At 40.4% G+C, this 17,482-nt stretch overlaps 1 protein-coding gene across 1 annotated transcript; it reads right to left on the bottom strand.

Annotated features, from left to right (window-relative positions):
- Positions 1–10,135: 10,135 nt before the first annotated feature.
- LOC108161220 (protein toll-like) lies at positions 10,136–11,782 on the bottom strand. Its single transcript, XM_033392925.1, has one exon. It carries the CDS (start codon positions 11,780–11,782, stop codon positions 10,136–10,138), a length of 1,647 nt encoding a protein of 548 aa, XP_033248816.1.
- Positions 11,783–17,482: the final 5,700 nt, after the last annotated feature.

Here is a 17,482-nt window from a genome sequence, read left to right as displayed (position 1 = left end):
CTTATTGTAGCAGTTGCCATGGTGTAGGTGGTGTTGTTGGTGGCACTAGTCAATGTTACTGTTGTTGTGGTTTCTGTGCATGTAGAGCGTTCAGCCTCTGAACGGTACTCAGAACGAATCTCAGAAGGTAATTTGCCTGATATTAGAAGCATTCTCTCATGATCAGTCCGCTTATTTCTAAGCCGAGAGTCAGATGAACTATTCGCATTCATTATACCGTAGCTGATAAGCGAAGTTTTTATTGCCCCTCTTGTGAGGCTGTGCGCAGACTGAGGGGAATGTCTTGCCCGAAGGGTAGTGAATACAGTTGTAAAAACGTTCACAAATGTGTTTTTTGTTTTTGTCCAATTGCCGACACCGCACAAAGCAGCACCCGAATTTACGATGTATGCTATTTTTAGCACACAAGAGAATGCTCCGCTAAAGCAGAATAAAGAAAACAACTTTGCACAAGCGCGACACAACCGATCTCTATGAAAGTTGATTCGAGACTCCATAGATGAAGAATGTTTGGAAAAATGACCAAAAATAGGGAAAATTTATTAAAATTAAAACCTCATCAAAATGCATACCGAAAATGACAAATAAATAACTTACTATTGTTAGGAATATGAAATTAGTTTTCATCCAAGGAAAATCATCCTTAATCATCAAAATGTGAAAAAAGTAATCCCAAAAATTGGTACATAACATACAAAAATCTTAGGCAATATGTACCTTAAAATTAGTTAAATTAAAGTTCATTTAAATGTATTACCTAGAGATTCAAGGCACAAAAAGTAGTCCCTGCCGGAAAGCCAAGGCGAGTTGCAGTCCAGGGTAAGTAGTTAGAGCTAATGTATCTACCATTAGGAGGGGACGACTCTGAAGATAATTGAATAACAATGACAGAGTGACTTAATTGAAAAGGAATTACGTGTACACCATACACATGCATATTTCAGGCAACTCAAGACAACAACAGCAACAGACACAGACCAAAGGCAATTATAGTATAACTTTGTTGTGTAACGAATGGTGGGAGCGGAGCGGTTCGCTGTGACAGAAGGCACAGAATAACAGAAGTCAGTCGAGAAATCGAGAAGGCAGGTGTGTCCCGCAGCGACATTATTAACACGTGACTACAGAATTTTTAATTGTCGCATTTTCTAATTGGTCCAAGCAGCAGCTCCACAGGCTTGTCCTCCGTCTCTCCATAATATACCAGAAATGATAATGGAGCTATAAGCCATAAAGTTGTCCAGACAGGGAAATATTTATATGCCACAAAACAACGGTGGAAATGGTGGATGGTGGAAAATACTCGTAAGTCGAGTGAAAGTGAGAATTGCTTCTGACAGCGACTGCGAACGGGGAATGAAAACCAAAGTAAATGTCATAAAAACTTAAAATCGCGCATACGCCATGGTTTCGTTTTCTGTTCTGTTCTCTTCTGTTGAATTTTGTTGGCACCCTTTGTGTGTTCCATAATAAAGCTGTAAAAGGCCACTATTTACTGCTTGAAAATGTTTCCCTCAAAGTGCCGTGAATGCTCGCTTCATTTTATGGTTTATTGTGCATATTTTTTAAAGTTTTTTTTAAAGCAAAGTTTTTAGTGGGTTATCATTTTGGTGTATCCAGTTTTAATAACTATGGATCGATAGATTGGAAGAGGCTTATGGGGACTTAATGAAACCAGATGTTTGTACAAGAGTGGAGATGGAATTTCCAGCGGGCGAAGTTCTGTGGAAAACAGCGGCGTTACCGGAGAGAAATGGAGAGATGTTGAACATGAGAAATATTATGTGGAAAAGAGGGTCTTCCCAGAGTATAGGCTCCGTGTAAAAGAGTTGAGGGATTCAAAACTTTTGAAGCCATTTATGGAGGTTTTATAACACATCAAGATTCTGTTTTTCTCTCTTTTAGAAAGCTGCAATCTCCAATGAATGGGCCACTTATTTATAAGTTGTAGTTTTAAAAGAAATTGCTCAAAACCCAGGTATAATTATATAAACTATTAAAAGTTTTAGATACCTTCAAGTATCCTAACAGATTGGAGCTTCGCACTAAAGGCACAATTATTGAGAGGAAAATGGGGATTCCATTGGAGAATTCACAACGTCTATATTAGTCAATGAATTACCTGTCTTTCTTTATTGATTTTTTGGCGAGTATATTTCTCTATTTCTCCTTTCTATTCTCTAATCTCTAATACCTTAAACACAGGACTCTTAAAAGTATTTAAAAATTAAAGAAAAATTAAAGAACATTTAAGCCCCAAATCGGATTTGTTGCCTAATTGCCTCAGACACAGACATAGCCAAGAGGGGATAGCCGCGAATCTGGGCGACGACAAAAAGTGAGAGTAAGAGCTTCCTTCTCCTGTCCCTTTAACAGCCAATTCTTCGACGGTTAGTAATCGGATACACTCGTATATATAGAACAGAACAGAACAATGTGGAGTCGAAAAGGGAAGCATTTGCCATATATCAGAAGTGTGCCAGAGACACACACACACACGCAGCAAAGAGCGTCTGCGACTGGGAAATGGAACAAAAATAAACGTGAAAAAATCGTGAAAATCGCGTGACGCGTGCAGCAGTCTGCTCTCTGCCTTTGGCTTTGGCTTTTTATGGGAGACCGGGGTTGGCGGGAGACCCTTTGAGCCGGACTAGCCGAATGACCCAGACGATGGCTAGCGGGCTCCCAACATGCGATGAGCGACCGACAAAACACTTTGCTTAACCCTTTCCAAAGCTGCCGCCAGACATGGGATTGAAATGACCCCAAACCACCCCGCTTCACCGCTCGCTAACATTCTTCCTCCTACCCTCCCTCCCTTACCTACGTGGAAGATTATCAAGGTTTTTTAAGTGCTCAATAAAAAAAAGGTGGCGGCTTAACTGGAGGACACATTTCTATACGTGTTTTTCTGTGTGTTGTTTCGACTGTTGGAGTTGTTATGTAATTAAGCATACCTTCTTTTGCTACTCTTTGAAGAGGTATTTTAACTTTGATGTTGGAAAAGATTCTACGATTCGGGTACAGTCTGCCCCGTAGGTAGTAGGAACAAGGACTTTTGATTTTAATTCAGCTGATTCAATACTTTATTCAAAGTATTTTTGACTTGAAAATTATTTTAGGAAAATTCATAATGTTCTTTCTATGGTATAACTTTTTTATTTTAGCACAAAATGAAAATGCTTCTTATTCTTCGTCGTTACCCGATTCCGCGTATAAAATACTCTACCCTCTAAGCTGAATATCAGGAATACTCTTGATTCTTACTTTCCCATAAAAGGGATACTGATTATGACATTTAAAAGATATATCTATATGTGTACACACATATCTATGAAGAGTTATTCTGTTTACTTAGTACAGAGCTTAGGGAAGCAGCTTCATATCTTCCTTATTTTGCAGGCAGATTAAATCTATGAATCTTGTGGAAAAAGGTCTTTTAGGGCTTCTATATCACCTCATAAATACACTTAAATTTAACAAGATTTCACCGATGTAGCTTTACATTCACTCGACAGAAAAACCTTTTAAATGTTTCTGATCACTATCTATAGCTTAAAATAATCCCCGAATTGTAAGAGTATACAAACATCGCTGCCCCAAAGTGCGTTTCCATGAGTTTTTAGTGCTTAATAATGGTAGAGTTGAGTGATCTTGATTCGTGGCGCCACTACCCGTAGCATAATCAATGAATGAGTTATCAGAGTAGCTTCCACAGAGGGACGGAGGCCCATAAACCGGTTAAAGTGAAAAACGAGTGGTAGGAAATGGTGTGGAGATTGGTGTTCTCTCACTTTTATGGTTCGATTTCTAGATTACTTTCTGTATGAATTATAGTTCTAGAAATTTATTTTAAATCATTCCCGTATGCATATGTATGTACATATGTATATGTATGTCTATAGATAACTTTTTAGTGCCAAAAGACATTGAGTTTTTTTAGAGCCTTCAGTTTGAAAACTGTCCTTGAAATGTGAATTATTTGGGAGAAATGACGATGATTACCTACTCATGGATGCATTTAAAATTTTCGAATGATCTACTATAGTATTCTCAGATATTTATTTATTTATATATTTTATTTTCAGCAAACATGTTGATTTCAGAAATTCGAGTAAATTTCAACCTCAGAAAAAAGACAAAGGATTCCTTGCACCTGTGCACCGTCTGCCACCTTTTGTTGACCGTTTTGATACAGGTTGTCATATAATTAAGGGGCCATATGGCTGTCTGGCCCTGTCTGCCCTGCCTTGACCCTCCCTTTGCCACACAGTTTTAATTAACTTGCTTTCGACGGGATGTTTTTTCGGGGCTTCGCCTAGTGGCTGCCACTTTTTTGCGCCTCTCCTTGGACTTTGTGGTAAAATTTACTATGTAATTTCCGCTCGGTGGGGACGCACACCGCATCGCACAAGACTCTGCAATTACTTGCCCTGCAACACACTTGAATTTTAATGGAAGATGCTTCTGCTGCAGCAAAGGGGAAGATATGGAAGATGGTAGAAGGGGTTTTGCCATTAAGTTATAACTCATGACTGCGCGCCTGCGGGTATGCAATGGTTTGCAGTTTTTCGCCTTAAAAATGCTATCATAAACCAAAAAAAAACCACACCACCACACCACGTGAGGAGGAAAAAAGAGTTGAGGAAAAGTGGCAGACCATTGGCATGGTATGTGATAGCTCAAGAAATATTAACCCTAGAATGGATTTAACTTAGACAATATTTTTGCAAATTTTTGTTATCTATTGCAATTTGAACTTTTGTTAATAACGTTTGTTATCTTGCCATGGCTGTGAAAAAACATCAATATAAAGGATCTACCCATAGATGTTGAATTATTGAATCATATGATATCCAATGGATATACGATAAATAAATACGATAAATAAAATAATCATTTTATTCAGATCGCCATTTTATAGTCCATTGCTGTCTAGAAAATAAAGAAAATAAGTTAATCAAAAATAAAAAAGCTATTGGCCTTCAAAAGTCAATCAATGGATACTCTAGGATATATTTGTATATCTATATTAGGGGGCATGCCCCCTTCTGATTCGCTTTTTGTACATAAAAGACAGATATTAATAGGCTATAAATATAATAGCCAAAGTATGGAAAATTGTCCACGAACCGCAAATAGATGTTCATTCCAGTTTATTTCCCTTGAATCCTCTTGATATTCTTACATATAAAAGGACACCTAAAACATCATCGTTTTTTTCTTGGGTTAAATCAATGGGAAATGCTTTCAACAAGTTACAAATTTTCGGCGTACGTGCCATTCATTTTATTATGTTTGTCGCGTAGATCTGATCAATGACCTACGTGACACCCTCCCAGGTCCAGGCCCCCCCTCTACGGTGCCATTAGGTTTCAATAGAGATTGAAGAAGCGCTCTGGCTCTTTGCCGCTCCGGCTCTCTGGGGCTCTGGGCGCTTTTCCTGCGCTTTTCCAATGTACTGGGCGGAAATTGTGGCAAATTGATTGAAACTAAATGGGCAAAAATATCAGGGCATCAAATTGCCTGTGACAATCAGAGAGTAAGAATGAGTGAGACCATGAGCATCTGAATGGAAAGAGCCAGGATAGGGAAAATAGGGGAAATGAGGGTTGGGGGCCGATTTTCCTGCGCTAACAAGCTGCAACACGCACTTCGAGGTAGACATGTTTTATATGTCAGTCTCAAGTGTCGCCACCAGACGACACGACAGCAACAACAATAACGAGGCAGCGGCGGCCGCGGCCTAACTGTATGTGAAATATATTCAAGGAATCTCCACCTTTCCTGCTGTGGGAAAGCGCTTTAAAGAAGACATTCCTGATTACAATGCAGGAAGGATATATGAGCTAAGTTCAAGTACTTTTCTAGAATTTATAAATCAATAAATTTCCAGAAAAAAACACTGAATTTTAGCATTTTAAAATGTGATTTTACTTATTTTCCTAACATCATTTGATGGGTTATGAATATTCAATTGATATGCTTTACGTTTTGTACTTAGAGAGGTTCAATGGAGGAGACATATGTAAAAATACCTGTAAGGTGCCTTAAATAAAGGTGAGGACCATTTTAAAGAGCCACATATTTGAGAGCGATGATATTTAGTGAACACATTAATATTTCAACTTCTTTGAGCTATATTCTGACTACTTCTTTGCTGCCTCGTCAGTATAAAAAATGATGTCACTGGCCTCATTGTCCTTGCGGCAGCGAGCGGCGCCCAAGAGTCCCATGGAAAAAGTCACAGTCTCAGACATGCATAAATCCTCTCTCTCTCTCTCTCCATCGCCCTCTCTTTGTTTCTCTCTCTCTCTGTGGTGCGTGCGGTTTTCTCTAGTTTTCCGTTCTGGCAGTAAATCTGTAAATTTTTAAGCCAAATCCGAAAATTCGGCAACCAAACTGCAGAGACAAGATCCCCCAATGACTGCCACTTGGCAACATATCAGAGAACGAGATGGCAGAAAGGGAAATAAAATATAAAATGGGAATGCGATGGCGCCATTCGAAATTTACGAGTGACACAAATGGCCTTCTTCTGCTCTCTCTCTTTCTCACTCTTGGTGCATTGCAGTTGCAGCATGGAAATAGAAATGCGGGAAATGGGAAAGGGAACGCTGGGTTAATCACAAGAAAAATTATGAAATTTTTAAGGATATTTTGGCAAACTTTCAGCTAAACATTTTTTGATTTGGTTATTTTCTTTGAATGCAACTTGGAGGCTGTCTTCTAATAATTTAGAGCACATTAAAGGGCAAATAATGATGGGAATTTTCAGTATAAGCTACACTGAGTGAAAAATGGCATAGTAAAAAGAAAAAATAAATATTCGGTTTTTAAATATAAAAATAGCAAAATTAAATAGAATTCACTTTGATATAAATATATGTAAATATACTAAAAAGTCTTTTATTTCATTTAAATATACAAAATATATAAGAAAAAACATATCGTGCGAAATATATTGAATTTAAATGTGAAAATATCAAATTTAAATATCAAATATATTTAATCTAAATATGAAATATATTTTAAGTAAATTTGTTCATTTTACTTTCAAAATTTAATTGAAAAGCTTTTAATATTTCCATTCTTGGGGAAAATATAATGGGATAAATATGTCAATCTAAGAGCAACTATTCGGTGCTCAGGGCATTCTACCAAAAGAGTTTTCAAGTTGAAGTATCTTTAAAACACATTTTAAATCCCATAATATCGATCCCATTTTAATCGATCTTCAGGACGAAATTAATTAATGCTTTTTGCAGCTTTAGGTTAGGTTAGGTTAAGGCGGTAGCCGGGAGGGGGGGATAAGAGCCTCCCGCCCCCAAGCTCACTTGGACCTATAAAAGGTCCGTTGTGTTGCCGCATGGGCATGTGCCCCTTCGCGTTGCCCGAACCGTGAGAGCAGCTTTAAGTATTCTTTAAATTTACAGGAAAATGTACACTGAAATATAAAATTATTGCATTACCTATCCTTGTCGTTCTTGTTCCCGTTTTAAAGTACAAATCCCTTGCTGACAGTCCCTAAGCTAGGGCTGAAGCTCTTTAAAGCCACATAAAATCTCGCAAACAAAGCAGCAGCAGTCTGTCGCCCCCGACTGTCTATAGAAGTTAGGCCCGAGACAAATCGAGAGATAGAAAAAGCAAGAAGGCAAAAAAAAACAAAAGCATTTGCAACATATTGTCTCCTGTTCATGAGGCCACAGGACGTTGGCACAGTTTGAGCCTTCGAGTCATTCACGAATATTGGATATCCTCGTATGTATGGTCGTGTCAGCACAAACATTAACAAACAACAGAAAGAATACATATACATACAAAGTATATCTCGACCCATCGAAAATTGAAGTGACAAAGTGTGTTGTCGCAACGTCTTGTCTTTGCCTTTCAGCCGCCCAAAACCCTGTCTACGACTATTGTTAACAAAAAGAATATTGTGTATGACAGGAGTCGACAATGTGCGGGCCAGAATTGATTTGGGTGGAGAGGAGAGTATTTGTGTTTGCCACTCGAAACAATAAATCCACTCGAGGCGCAACCCCAAAACGAAATGATGGCACAATAACCCGTCGGTCGGTCAGGAATCGGCAGGCCGGTAAAAAAAAAGAGGAAACACTCGAGTGCCAGCCAAAGGAGACGGTTTTGCTCTCTGGACATTTGAATTATCGTCCAAGTTGAACTATGATTTGGTTTACACTTTGACCCAAGAGTTCGAGTGAACCCTGCTCTGGAATTGGCTTGACTTTGGGGTTCACTTTTGAATATTAATTGATTTGATAGCTAAGGTAAAAGCGAGGGAAAAGAGGTGTTCAAAAGATGTACTATACTTTCCTTCTTCCAAAGGACATTCTCTGACGGAGCATTCCATCTTCATGGAGGATAATCTTTGAGGCTTCGTCTGTTTCCTTGGCAACTACCAATCACTGAACCACTCGACTGGCGGCTGACGACTGAAAGTTTTCCCCATAGCCAATTTATTAACCACTAATTGCATTTGGCATTGGAAAATCAATTAATCAATCTGCATACAATGCCACACGCACACACTCGAACACACATACACACACATTTTGGGTACTTTGATTAATTGCGCAAATTGTGAATAAAGTGAATAAAAATGCATTTTCAGAGTGGACAAAGTCTGTCCACAAGTCAAATCAATCTTCATTGCTGCCTGGTTTCCTTCCTTTCTTTCTATCTTGCTTTCTTGCTTTTTGGCTCTCTGGCTTTTGCTTTTGACCTTTGCTTCATTTACCCCACAGTTATTGTTCCTTATTGTGGTTTGTTTTGTCATTGTGGCACCGAAAGGTTGGCTATAACTGTCAGAAGCATGGCTGTAAGGGTTAGAAACGGTATGTTTTTTGAATAATTCAGTTGAATAAATAGTGTAGATTGAGATAGAAAGGTGCTAGTAGCTTCAAACATCTATAATATATTGCAAGAAAATATGTGAAAATATATAAAATATAATAATAAACGAGGGGGAACGTTGTGAGTTGCTGCGTACACCGCAACTCTACAGTTATACCCGATACTAAGTCAGTATTGCTCTCCTGCGGCAGACGCCGCTAATATTAAACGACACGACAAAGAGTGCGTGCGAGAGAGACAGAAAATCAGTCTGAGCGTGACGTCGGGCGCTGCGTAGCCAGTGCAAATTGATTTGTTCCTTTTGGGTATACAAATTATCTGATCTGATCCAGATTCAGCAATCTGATAGATATGGTCGTTATCTATGATTCTGCGTTTTTAGTTTTCTCGTATCTTCAATATTGTGGATGCAACAGATTTTCGTCCTTTGTGGGGGCAGAAGGGGGTGGGGCGAAGTTTTGAGATATATGTTTTATAGCGAGATCTAACAGGAGTGCGGATACCAAATTTGGTTACTCTAGCCTTAATAGTCTCTGAGATTTGTGAATATCCCCAGATTTTCATCCTTTGCGGGGGCGGAAGGGGGTGTGGCGAAATTTTGAAACAATCTCGTCTCGGTCCGATATATTAGGAGTGTGAATACCAAATTTGGTTGCTCTAGCTTTTATAGTCTCTGAGATCTAGGCGCTAAAGTTTTACTCTAAGCAAAGCCGGCTATGCTACGTGTGTGTTAGAGAGAGACAGGGCGAGAAAAAAATGAAATTGTTTTCTTGATGCTGGCTATAATAATAATACGATCCAATTCAAATTCTGCAGTCTAAAAGATATGGTCATTCTCTACGATTCTGCGTTTTTGGTTTTCTCGTATCTTTAAAATTGTGGATGCCACAGATTTTCGTCCTTTGTGGGGGCGGAAGTGGGCGGGGCGAAGTTTTGAAATATTTTTGTAGCAGTGACATATCACAGAAGTCTGGATCCAAAACATCGTTGCTCTAGCTCTAATAGTCTTTGAGCACTAGGCGCTAATAGGGACGGACAGACGGACAGACGGACGGACGGATGGACAGACGGACGGACGGACAGACGGACAGACAGACATGGCTCAATCGACTCGGCTATTGATGCTGATACTTTATGGGGTCGGAAACGATTCCTTCTGGACGTTACACACATCCACTTTTACCACAAATCTAATATATACCCCAATACTCATTTTGAGTATCGGGTATAAAAATAATTAAGTTGCACAATTAAAATTATCTTAGGGCTGCTCTCCCTGTATACTATGGGGCATCGAATAGATCAACTTATTCCAGAAATTGGGGTCATCTCGCTTGAGGTATGTGTTCAGCACCATGTAGGTCCGCAGTTCGCTGTCCAAATCATCAAAGTTTTCCACTTCCGGATAGAGGACCACAATAAGGCGCTTACATCGATCCTGGGAGGTGGCATGCAGAGCGAGGCGGAACTCCAGTCGCCCCCAAGTGGACTTTAGGAAGTGGTTCGTCATCAGAATTATGATGCGCCTTGAGTCCTTCACAGATTGGCTGATGCACTCTGGAATAGACACGCCCAAAAGCCAGTCGCGCAGATAGAAGCAGAGTTGGAACTTCTGGGAGCCATTTTCCAGTCTCTCCACAAACTCCTCAACCAGATCCTCGTCTTTGTGGGTGAAGGATAGAAATGCATCGAACTTCTTCCGTTCGTCGAGTTCCCGTCGTGCAGCGAGGCTCAGGCATACGCCGTGCTCGAAGAACCAGATCAGGAGGGGCTGTTTGAAGTAAATCATCAGGTTTATGGTCAAGATCATTAACATAAACGAAACAGTGAGGGTCACATAGTGCACGAAGCCAGAGGGGCATACTGAACTCTCATCCGCTTCGATCAGGAGGTTCCCTGTGTCTCCGCAGGTGATATTTGTAACATCTCCGATTCTGGGACCACCTCCCTTCACGAATCCCAAGAAATCTTTCTCCTCGCAAGTGCAAGCCCAGGGATTTCCAGACAGGAATAGCTTCAGATCTGACGATTTCGTTCTCTTTTCAAAGATATCTAGAGTCTTCCTGTTAATTATAGCAATTCTGTTGTTTCGTATGTCCAGATACGAGAGATTTCGTGGAAGATTATCGAGTTCCGTTAGTCGATTGTTGTCCAGAAAGAGTCGACCCACACTTGCGTATCCTGGCATCGAATCATTGGGCAATACGCGGAGCTTATTGTTTTGAAATAAAAGGGTCGTTGGACGATCTTTGGGCGTGGGTAATGGTGGTATCTCCGAGAGGCCTTCGCCACTGCAGTCAACGATGAATTCCGTGGGATAGTAGGTAAGGAGGCAGCTGCAAACATCGGGACAAGGGCCGCGAAAGTCTTGATAGTCCAGTGGCGCTATATATTTCATGGACTCGCGTTTGCCCATAAAGGATATCAGAAATCGTGTCTCCCAAAAACAGCTCCAGGGATTTTCCGAAAATCGATTTCTCTCCGAACGTTCTCTAAGAAAATGATTGATTTCAGGATCTTTCTTCCCCCTAAAGTTTATAATCGAGTAGGTGTACTCCAAGAGGACCTTGTCGTCGCAATCGGCAAACCACTTATTGCCAAAGCGATGGATGGAAACGTGTTTGGACAGATATTCGACCACCTTCTTGCCGAGGTCTGTGATGTTGTTGAAACGAATGCTGAGGTGTTGCAGCCTCTGTGGCAGCTGTTGAATGCCGAGGCTCGTGATCTCATTGGCTGCCACATCGAGAGCTTGCAGTTGATTATAGCCGGGTATTTCCTTGGCATTGCTGGGCAGAGCTTTAAGATGATTATTACTAAAACGAAGCACTGGCTTCCCATCTATCGGAGTTGGTAAGGGCGGGATTTCTGTGAGATTTCGTTGGGTGCAATCTATGTGAAACTCCATGCTACTTAGCTCATAGAAGCATCTACATTTTCCAGGACACCTCCTTCCATCTGTTCCGTGCGAGAACTTGCAATCGAATTTCCAAGTTCCTGAATCACAGACGAATGCAGTTAGATTCTCATGTGGTTCATAATTTACAACTTGAATAAACCTTAATTTCGAATAGTTTTCGAAATGTTCCAGTTCCACTTTGTCCGCTTCAGTATGCATGATGAAAATCTCTAGATTGTTCCGCAGAGTCGCAGAGCTTAAAAAATACATCAAAAGAAAATCTAAAACACACTCATGGATACACTCATACCTCAAGAAACTTTGATCCCTGACGATTGTATTTGTAAAATTTAATATTTTCAAGCTTTTTAAATCACCAAACGTATTCGATGTGAGATTTTCCATCTTTAATCCTTGAAAAGTAAGCAGATTTAATTGTGTTTTGCCTTCAAAAGTAGCATCTTCCATCCAGAACTCGGGAGTTTGTGACCTTCCTTTATAACGAATCTGAATAGTTTTCAAGTTATCCGTCGTCCTTCGAATATAAATATTTGCGGCATGTGAATTTATGGTATTCTCAACAGAAAAAGTGAAGATTAAAGCCAAATGAGAAGGACCATTCTTTAAATCGGGTTCAGCTTCAAGTATTATCAGATCTCCAGAATATATTTCGTATTTGAGGACTTTGGAAGCCCCAAAATCTCTAATATAATCTATTCCAGGTCGAAATCTGTCATCTTTAGAGCTCGGGATTCCAGTCACTGTTAAACTTTCGAGTTCCGTTTCACTTTCATCGGTAAGTGAGGTTATATTCGATTCTATAGACGCTCGACTCTCTTTCCACTTGATCCTTAAATGCCCGGACTCCAACTCCATTTGAAAATGATTGGTTACGACAGTATTGTTCGTCTTTAGGCATGATTTATCATTGGATCCCTGACAATAGATGTCACAGTAATCCTCTCGGATGTTCAGCAAATATGATTCCGATTTGGGTATCGTACAGAAATATATCTCTGAGGTTAAAAAAAGAGGAAGGAATGCCAATATATTTCGCGACATATTACAATGCAACTGCAGTATATGGAAGTTGAATTTACACTAATTATGTTTGGCACAATCGCTTGTAGCTTAATGTTCTCCCATTTCCCAACAAATCTTTGGGGATTTGAGAACTTGAAAAAGTAGACGATTCCCAGAAGGGTAATTAGAGCTTCGTTATTTGATTATTATTACATATTCCTTACTCCGGATGAGATAAGAAACTTATAAGTATTCGAAAGCTTGAGAAACTTACAGTTGTTAACTTTTATCAGAGCCACTGAATAGAATCTCTCATTCTTAAGGTTCGTATGCTCGACAGTTGGAAAAATAGCTTTTATACCGGATACCCACACCGATATCTGGACAATGGAGCCTTCGTGTCATCAATCTACTTACTGAGATCGACCAAATATTACAACTCTCGACATAAGAAACAGTAGCATTTCGCTGCTGAACCAGCAGATGCGGGATTTCTTCGAAAAGAGAATAAGCTATTGCTCTCTGGAAATTCTTGGACTTGCACTTACGAGCAGAAAGATTTCCTGCACTTTCTGAAAAGTTGTTGAGAGTACGTTGATCCATCAATCCACTGCGGCGAGACAGGGAACCTCTGGCCAAGTACCTCCTGATCTGGTTCTGCCTGAGCCTCGCTTCACTACGTGAACTCAACGAATGGAAGAAATTCGATGCATTTCTATCCTTCACCCAAAACACGAGGATCTCATTGAGCAAGAAGATCCAGCTCTGCTTCTATCTGCTGACTTTTGGGCATGTCCGTTGCATATTCGTTGATTTTCTGGCTACCCTTTCATTTAGAATGGGGATACTTGCCTTCTATACTAATTAGGGCAGAGTTTTGTTGATTTATGCGCTTCGAATAGTCATAATTTAGTAGCCAAGGGCATGGCATGGCACGGAGGAGGACAAGGACCATGTCTTGGATGCCCCAATGAACTGAGCGCAACATTTTCCCGATTTCCCCGACTGACGCTTAAATTATGCAAGTTAATTTGCAGCTGCTGCAGCTGAAAATGATGACAAGAAATTCCGCACACGCATACACACACATACACTCACACACACACACTACCTGCTGTGGCAGGACTTTGGCTCTGGCAGGCGGGAGGCAGGAGGCGGCCTAACAAGAGTTATGTCCCACAGACCGGAAGTGGAGTCGACATAAATTGCGGTTAGAGCTAGTCCCGGCTACCCCCATTAGGACTTCCCCCGGCAGCCCACAGTCTACAGCCCACAACCCACAACCCACGGTGGCTATTTAATACATTACGACAGGCATTCAGTGGAGAAGGAAGAGCGAGCGGAGTTGCATCTGCAACTGAAGGGAGACTTGGTCTTGGTCTGGAGCTGGAATTGAAAGTTAGATTGTTTGCTTGGCCCCTGCTTTCGACTCTGCATCGTGTTTGCACATTCGCACAATTCTCCAAAGGCCAAAGGGGACCAAGGGAAAGGCTGGTTGACGTCAAAGTCGATGCGGATCATGATTTTCTTTGTGGGGGCTTACAGTGTGACTGAAAAGTGGGAAAAGGGTTATATTATGTAGAAAATATTGTGGAATATTATTGAAAATATAACAAAATTTAGTATGTTGTGTGCAGGTCAAATAAAACTATGAGGTACTCCTCTTTTTCGTTTGGAAGAAAGCAATCTCGTTGCTTGCAGTCTGGGCCGATTCAAACGGTGCGCTCTCAATAAGCAACTTTTCGTACGGCCTGAAAGTATAGCTTGATCCTAGAGATGGCAGTCTCCTACCACACACCCTTAGATATATCGACTCTGCAAGCCCTCGGCTTCAAAACTCCAAAAAAGATTATTTCATTCTAAAAAATTGAAATCATTTTTAAGTATTTGATATAAAGCTGAAACTATATTTTAGTGTGCAATATTTAAACCAAAAATGTTTTATTGTATTATGAACTTTGGATTTTTTCTTTCAGCAATACCAAATTGCTTTTGTTACCACTGTGCCTGCCCAAGTCTCATGTCCATAAATTAGCTTAGCAACCTTCGAATAGCAAACAAAGCTGACGAAAGTAAACCCTGAATCGAGAATGATTTGGATACTACTCAGGTGACTACGGAAGCAGAGTGAGGGGGAGAGAGGGGAATGAGGAGAAAGAGAGAGGGAAAGCTTAGGACTTAGGGAATTCAGTATCAAACCAAAATTCAGGTCTATATATCAGATTGATGCTTGTGTTTTGTATAATTGATTGATTTTTCAGCATCGTGTGTCTCTAATGAGACAGCATGAATGGGAAAAGTTGAATTGTTTTTCTTTCATGGTCTCCTTTCTGCCTCTACAGAGCTACATAATGCTACTGTCAAATGCATAAACCTTTTACTGGAAAAATACACTCATACACAAACAGCCGGAAAAGCCAACTTGGTGTCGTGTGTGCCTGTTTTTATACCCGATACTCAAAATGAGTATTGGGGTATATTAGATTTGTGGTAAAAGTGGATGTGTGTAACGTCCAGAAGGAATCGTTTCCGACCCCATAAAGTATATATATTCTTGATCAGCATCAATAGCCGAGTCGATTGAGCCCTGTTTGTCTGTACGTCTGTCCGTCCGTCCGTCCGTCCCCTTCAGCGCCTAGTGCTCAAAGACTATAAGATCTAGAGCAACGATGTTTTGGATCCAGACTTTTGTGATATGTCACTGCTACAAAAATATTTCAAAACTTCGCCCCGCCCACTTCCGCCCCCACAAAGGACGAAAATCTGTGGCATCCACATTTTTAAAGATACGATAAAACCAAAAACGCAGAATCGTAGAGGATGACTATATGTTCTAGAGTGTAAAATCTCAACCAGATCGTATAATTATTATAGCCAGAATCAAGAAAACAATTTCATTTTTTCTCGCTCTGTCTCTCTCTAACACACAGGTTTCGTGGTCGGCTTTGCCAATTGCAAAATATGAGTTCAAGGATCTCAAAACCTATAAGAGCCAGAGCAACCAGATTTGGTATCCACACTTCTGTAATATCGGACCTTGACCGTTTCGTGTCCAAATTTCGCCACACCTTCTTCCGCCCCCGCAAAGGACGAAAATCTGGGGCATCCACAAATCTCAGAGACTATTAAGGCTAGAGTAACCAAATTTGGTATCCGCACTTCTGTTAGATCTCACTATAAAACGTATATCTCAGAATTTCGCCCCACCCTCTTCCGCCCCCAGAAAAGACGAAAATCTGTTGCATCCACAATATTGCACATTCGAGAAAACTAAAAACGCAGAATCATAGATAATGACCATATCTATCAGATTGCTGAATCTGGATCAGATCAGATCATTTTTATAGCCAAAAGGAGCAAATCAATTTGCACTGGCTACGCAGCCCCCGACGTCACGCTCAGACTGATTTTCTGTCTCTCTCGCACGCACTCCTTGTCGTGTCGTTTAATATTAGCGGCGTCTGCCGGAGGAGAGCCATACTGACTTAGTATCGGGTATAACTGTAGAGTTGCGGTCTCCGCAGCAACTCACAACGTTCCCCCTCGTTATTGTTGTGTTTTGTGGTAGATTTCATTTCATTTACAGCTACAGCTCTACAGTTCCAAGTGGCAGAATGAGGGCCTGCAAGAGATGTACGTTGCCGCTTGATTTCCCCCAGGTGCACAGCCAACCACCATATGGAGGGGCCCCTGCATTTCGTACAATTTCATATTTTCGCTTGACCATCGTCTACAGAAACACAAACATAGGCGCATACTCTCTGACAGGACCGACTACTACTGTACTCTTGGTTTTGCTCCACATAATCCACATGTGTGGCTGATTTTGATGGGTTCTGGGCCTATTTTGCGGTTCCAATTGGTGTCCTTCCTATCTAGAAAGTGTTTTTGTGTTGCGATTTAGATTGCATTACAATTCAGGCCTTCTGATGAACAATTAATGAATTTTGATTTGAGTTTTGTTTAAAAATTCTTCTTATCGAAGGAAAAGTTTATTTTAAATTACCCTTTAGGGAGTTGTTTACTTTTTCAAATACAAACTTTGCAAGATTCGCAAAGATTTCTTGGGAAATGGGAGAACATTAAGCTACAAGCAATTGTGCCAAACATAATTAGTGTAAATTCAACTTCCATATACTGCAGTTGCATTGTAATATGTCGCGGAATATATTAACATTCCTTCCTCTTGTTTTAACCACAGAGATATATTTCTGTACGATACCCAAATCGGAATCATATTTGCTGAAGATCCGAGAGGATTACTGTGACATCTATAGTCAGGGATCCAATGATAAGTCATGCCTAAAGACGAACAATACTGTCGTAACCAATCATTTTCAAATGGAGTTGGAGTCCGGGCATTTAAAGATCAAGTGGAAAGAGAGTCGAGGGTCTATAGAATCGAATATAACCTCACTTACCGATGAAAGTGGAACGGAACTCGAAAGTTTAACAGTGACTGGAATCCCGAGCTCTAAAGATAACAGATTTCGACCTGGAATAGATTATATTAGAGATTTTGGGGCTTCCAAAGTCCTCAAATACGAAATATATTCTGGAGATCTGATGATACTTGAAGCTGAACCCGATTTAAAGAATGGTCCTTCTCATTTGGCTTTAATCTTCACTTTTTCTGTTGAGAATATCATAAATTCACATGCCGCAAATAGTTATATTCGAAGGACG

The sequence above is a fragment of the Drosophila miranda genome, chromosome 4 (assembly GCF_003369915.1).
Source record: "Drosophila miranda strain MSH22 chromosome 4, D.miranda_PacBio2.1, whole genome shotgun sequence".
In the NCBI taxonomy this organism is placed as follows: domain Eukaryota; kingdom Metazoa; phylum Arthropoda; class Insecta; order Diptera; family Drosophilidae; genus Drosophila; species Drosophila miranda.
The sequence above is the reverse complement of the archived record's forward strand: the minus strand, read 5'-3'. Positions and strand labels throughout refer to the sequence as shown.

Coding starts and splice junctions, on each gene's coding strand:
- LOC108161220 (XM_033392925.1), bottom strand. CDS start 11,782: ATGGAGTTTCACATAGATTGCACCCAACGAAATCTCACAGAAATCCCG.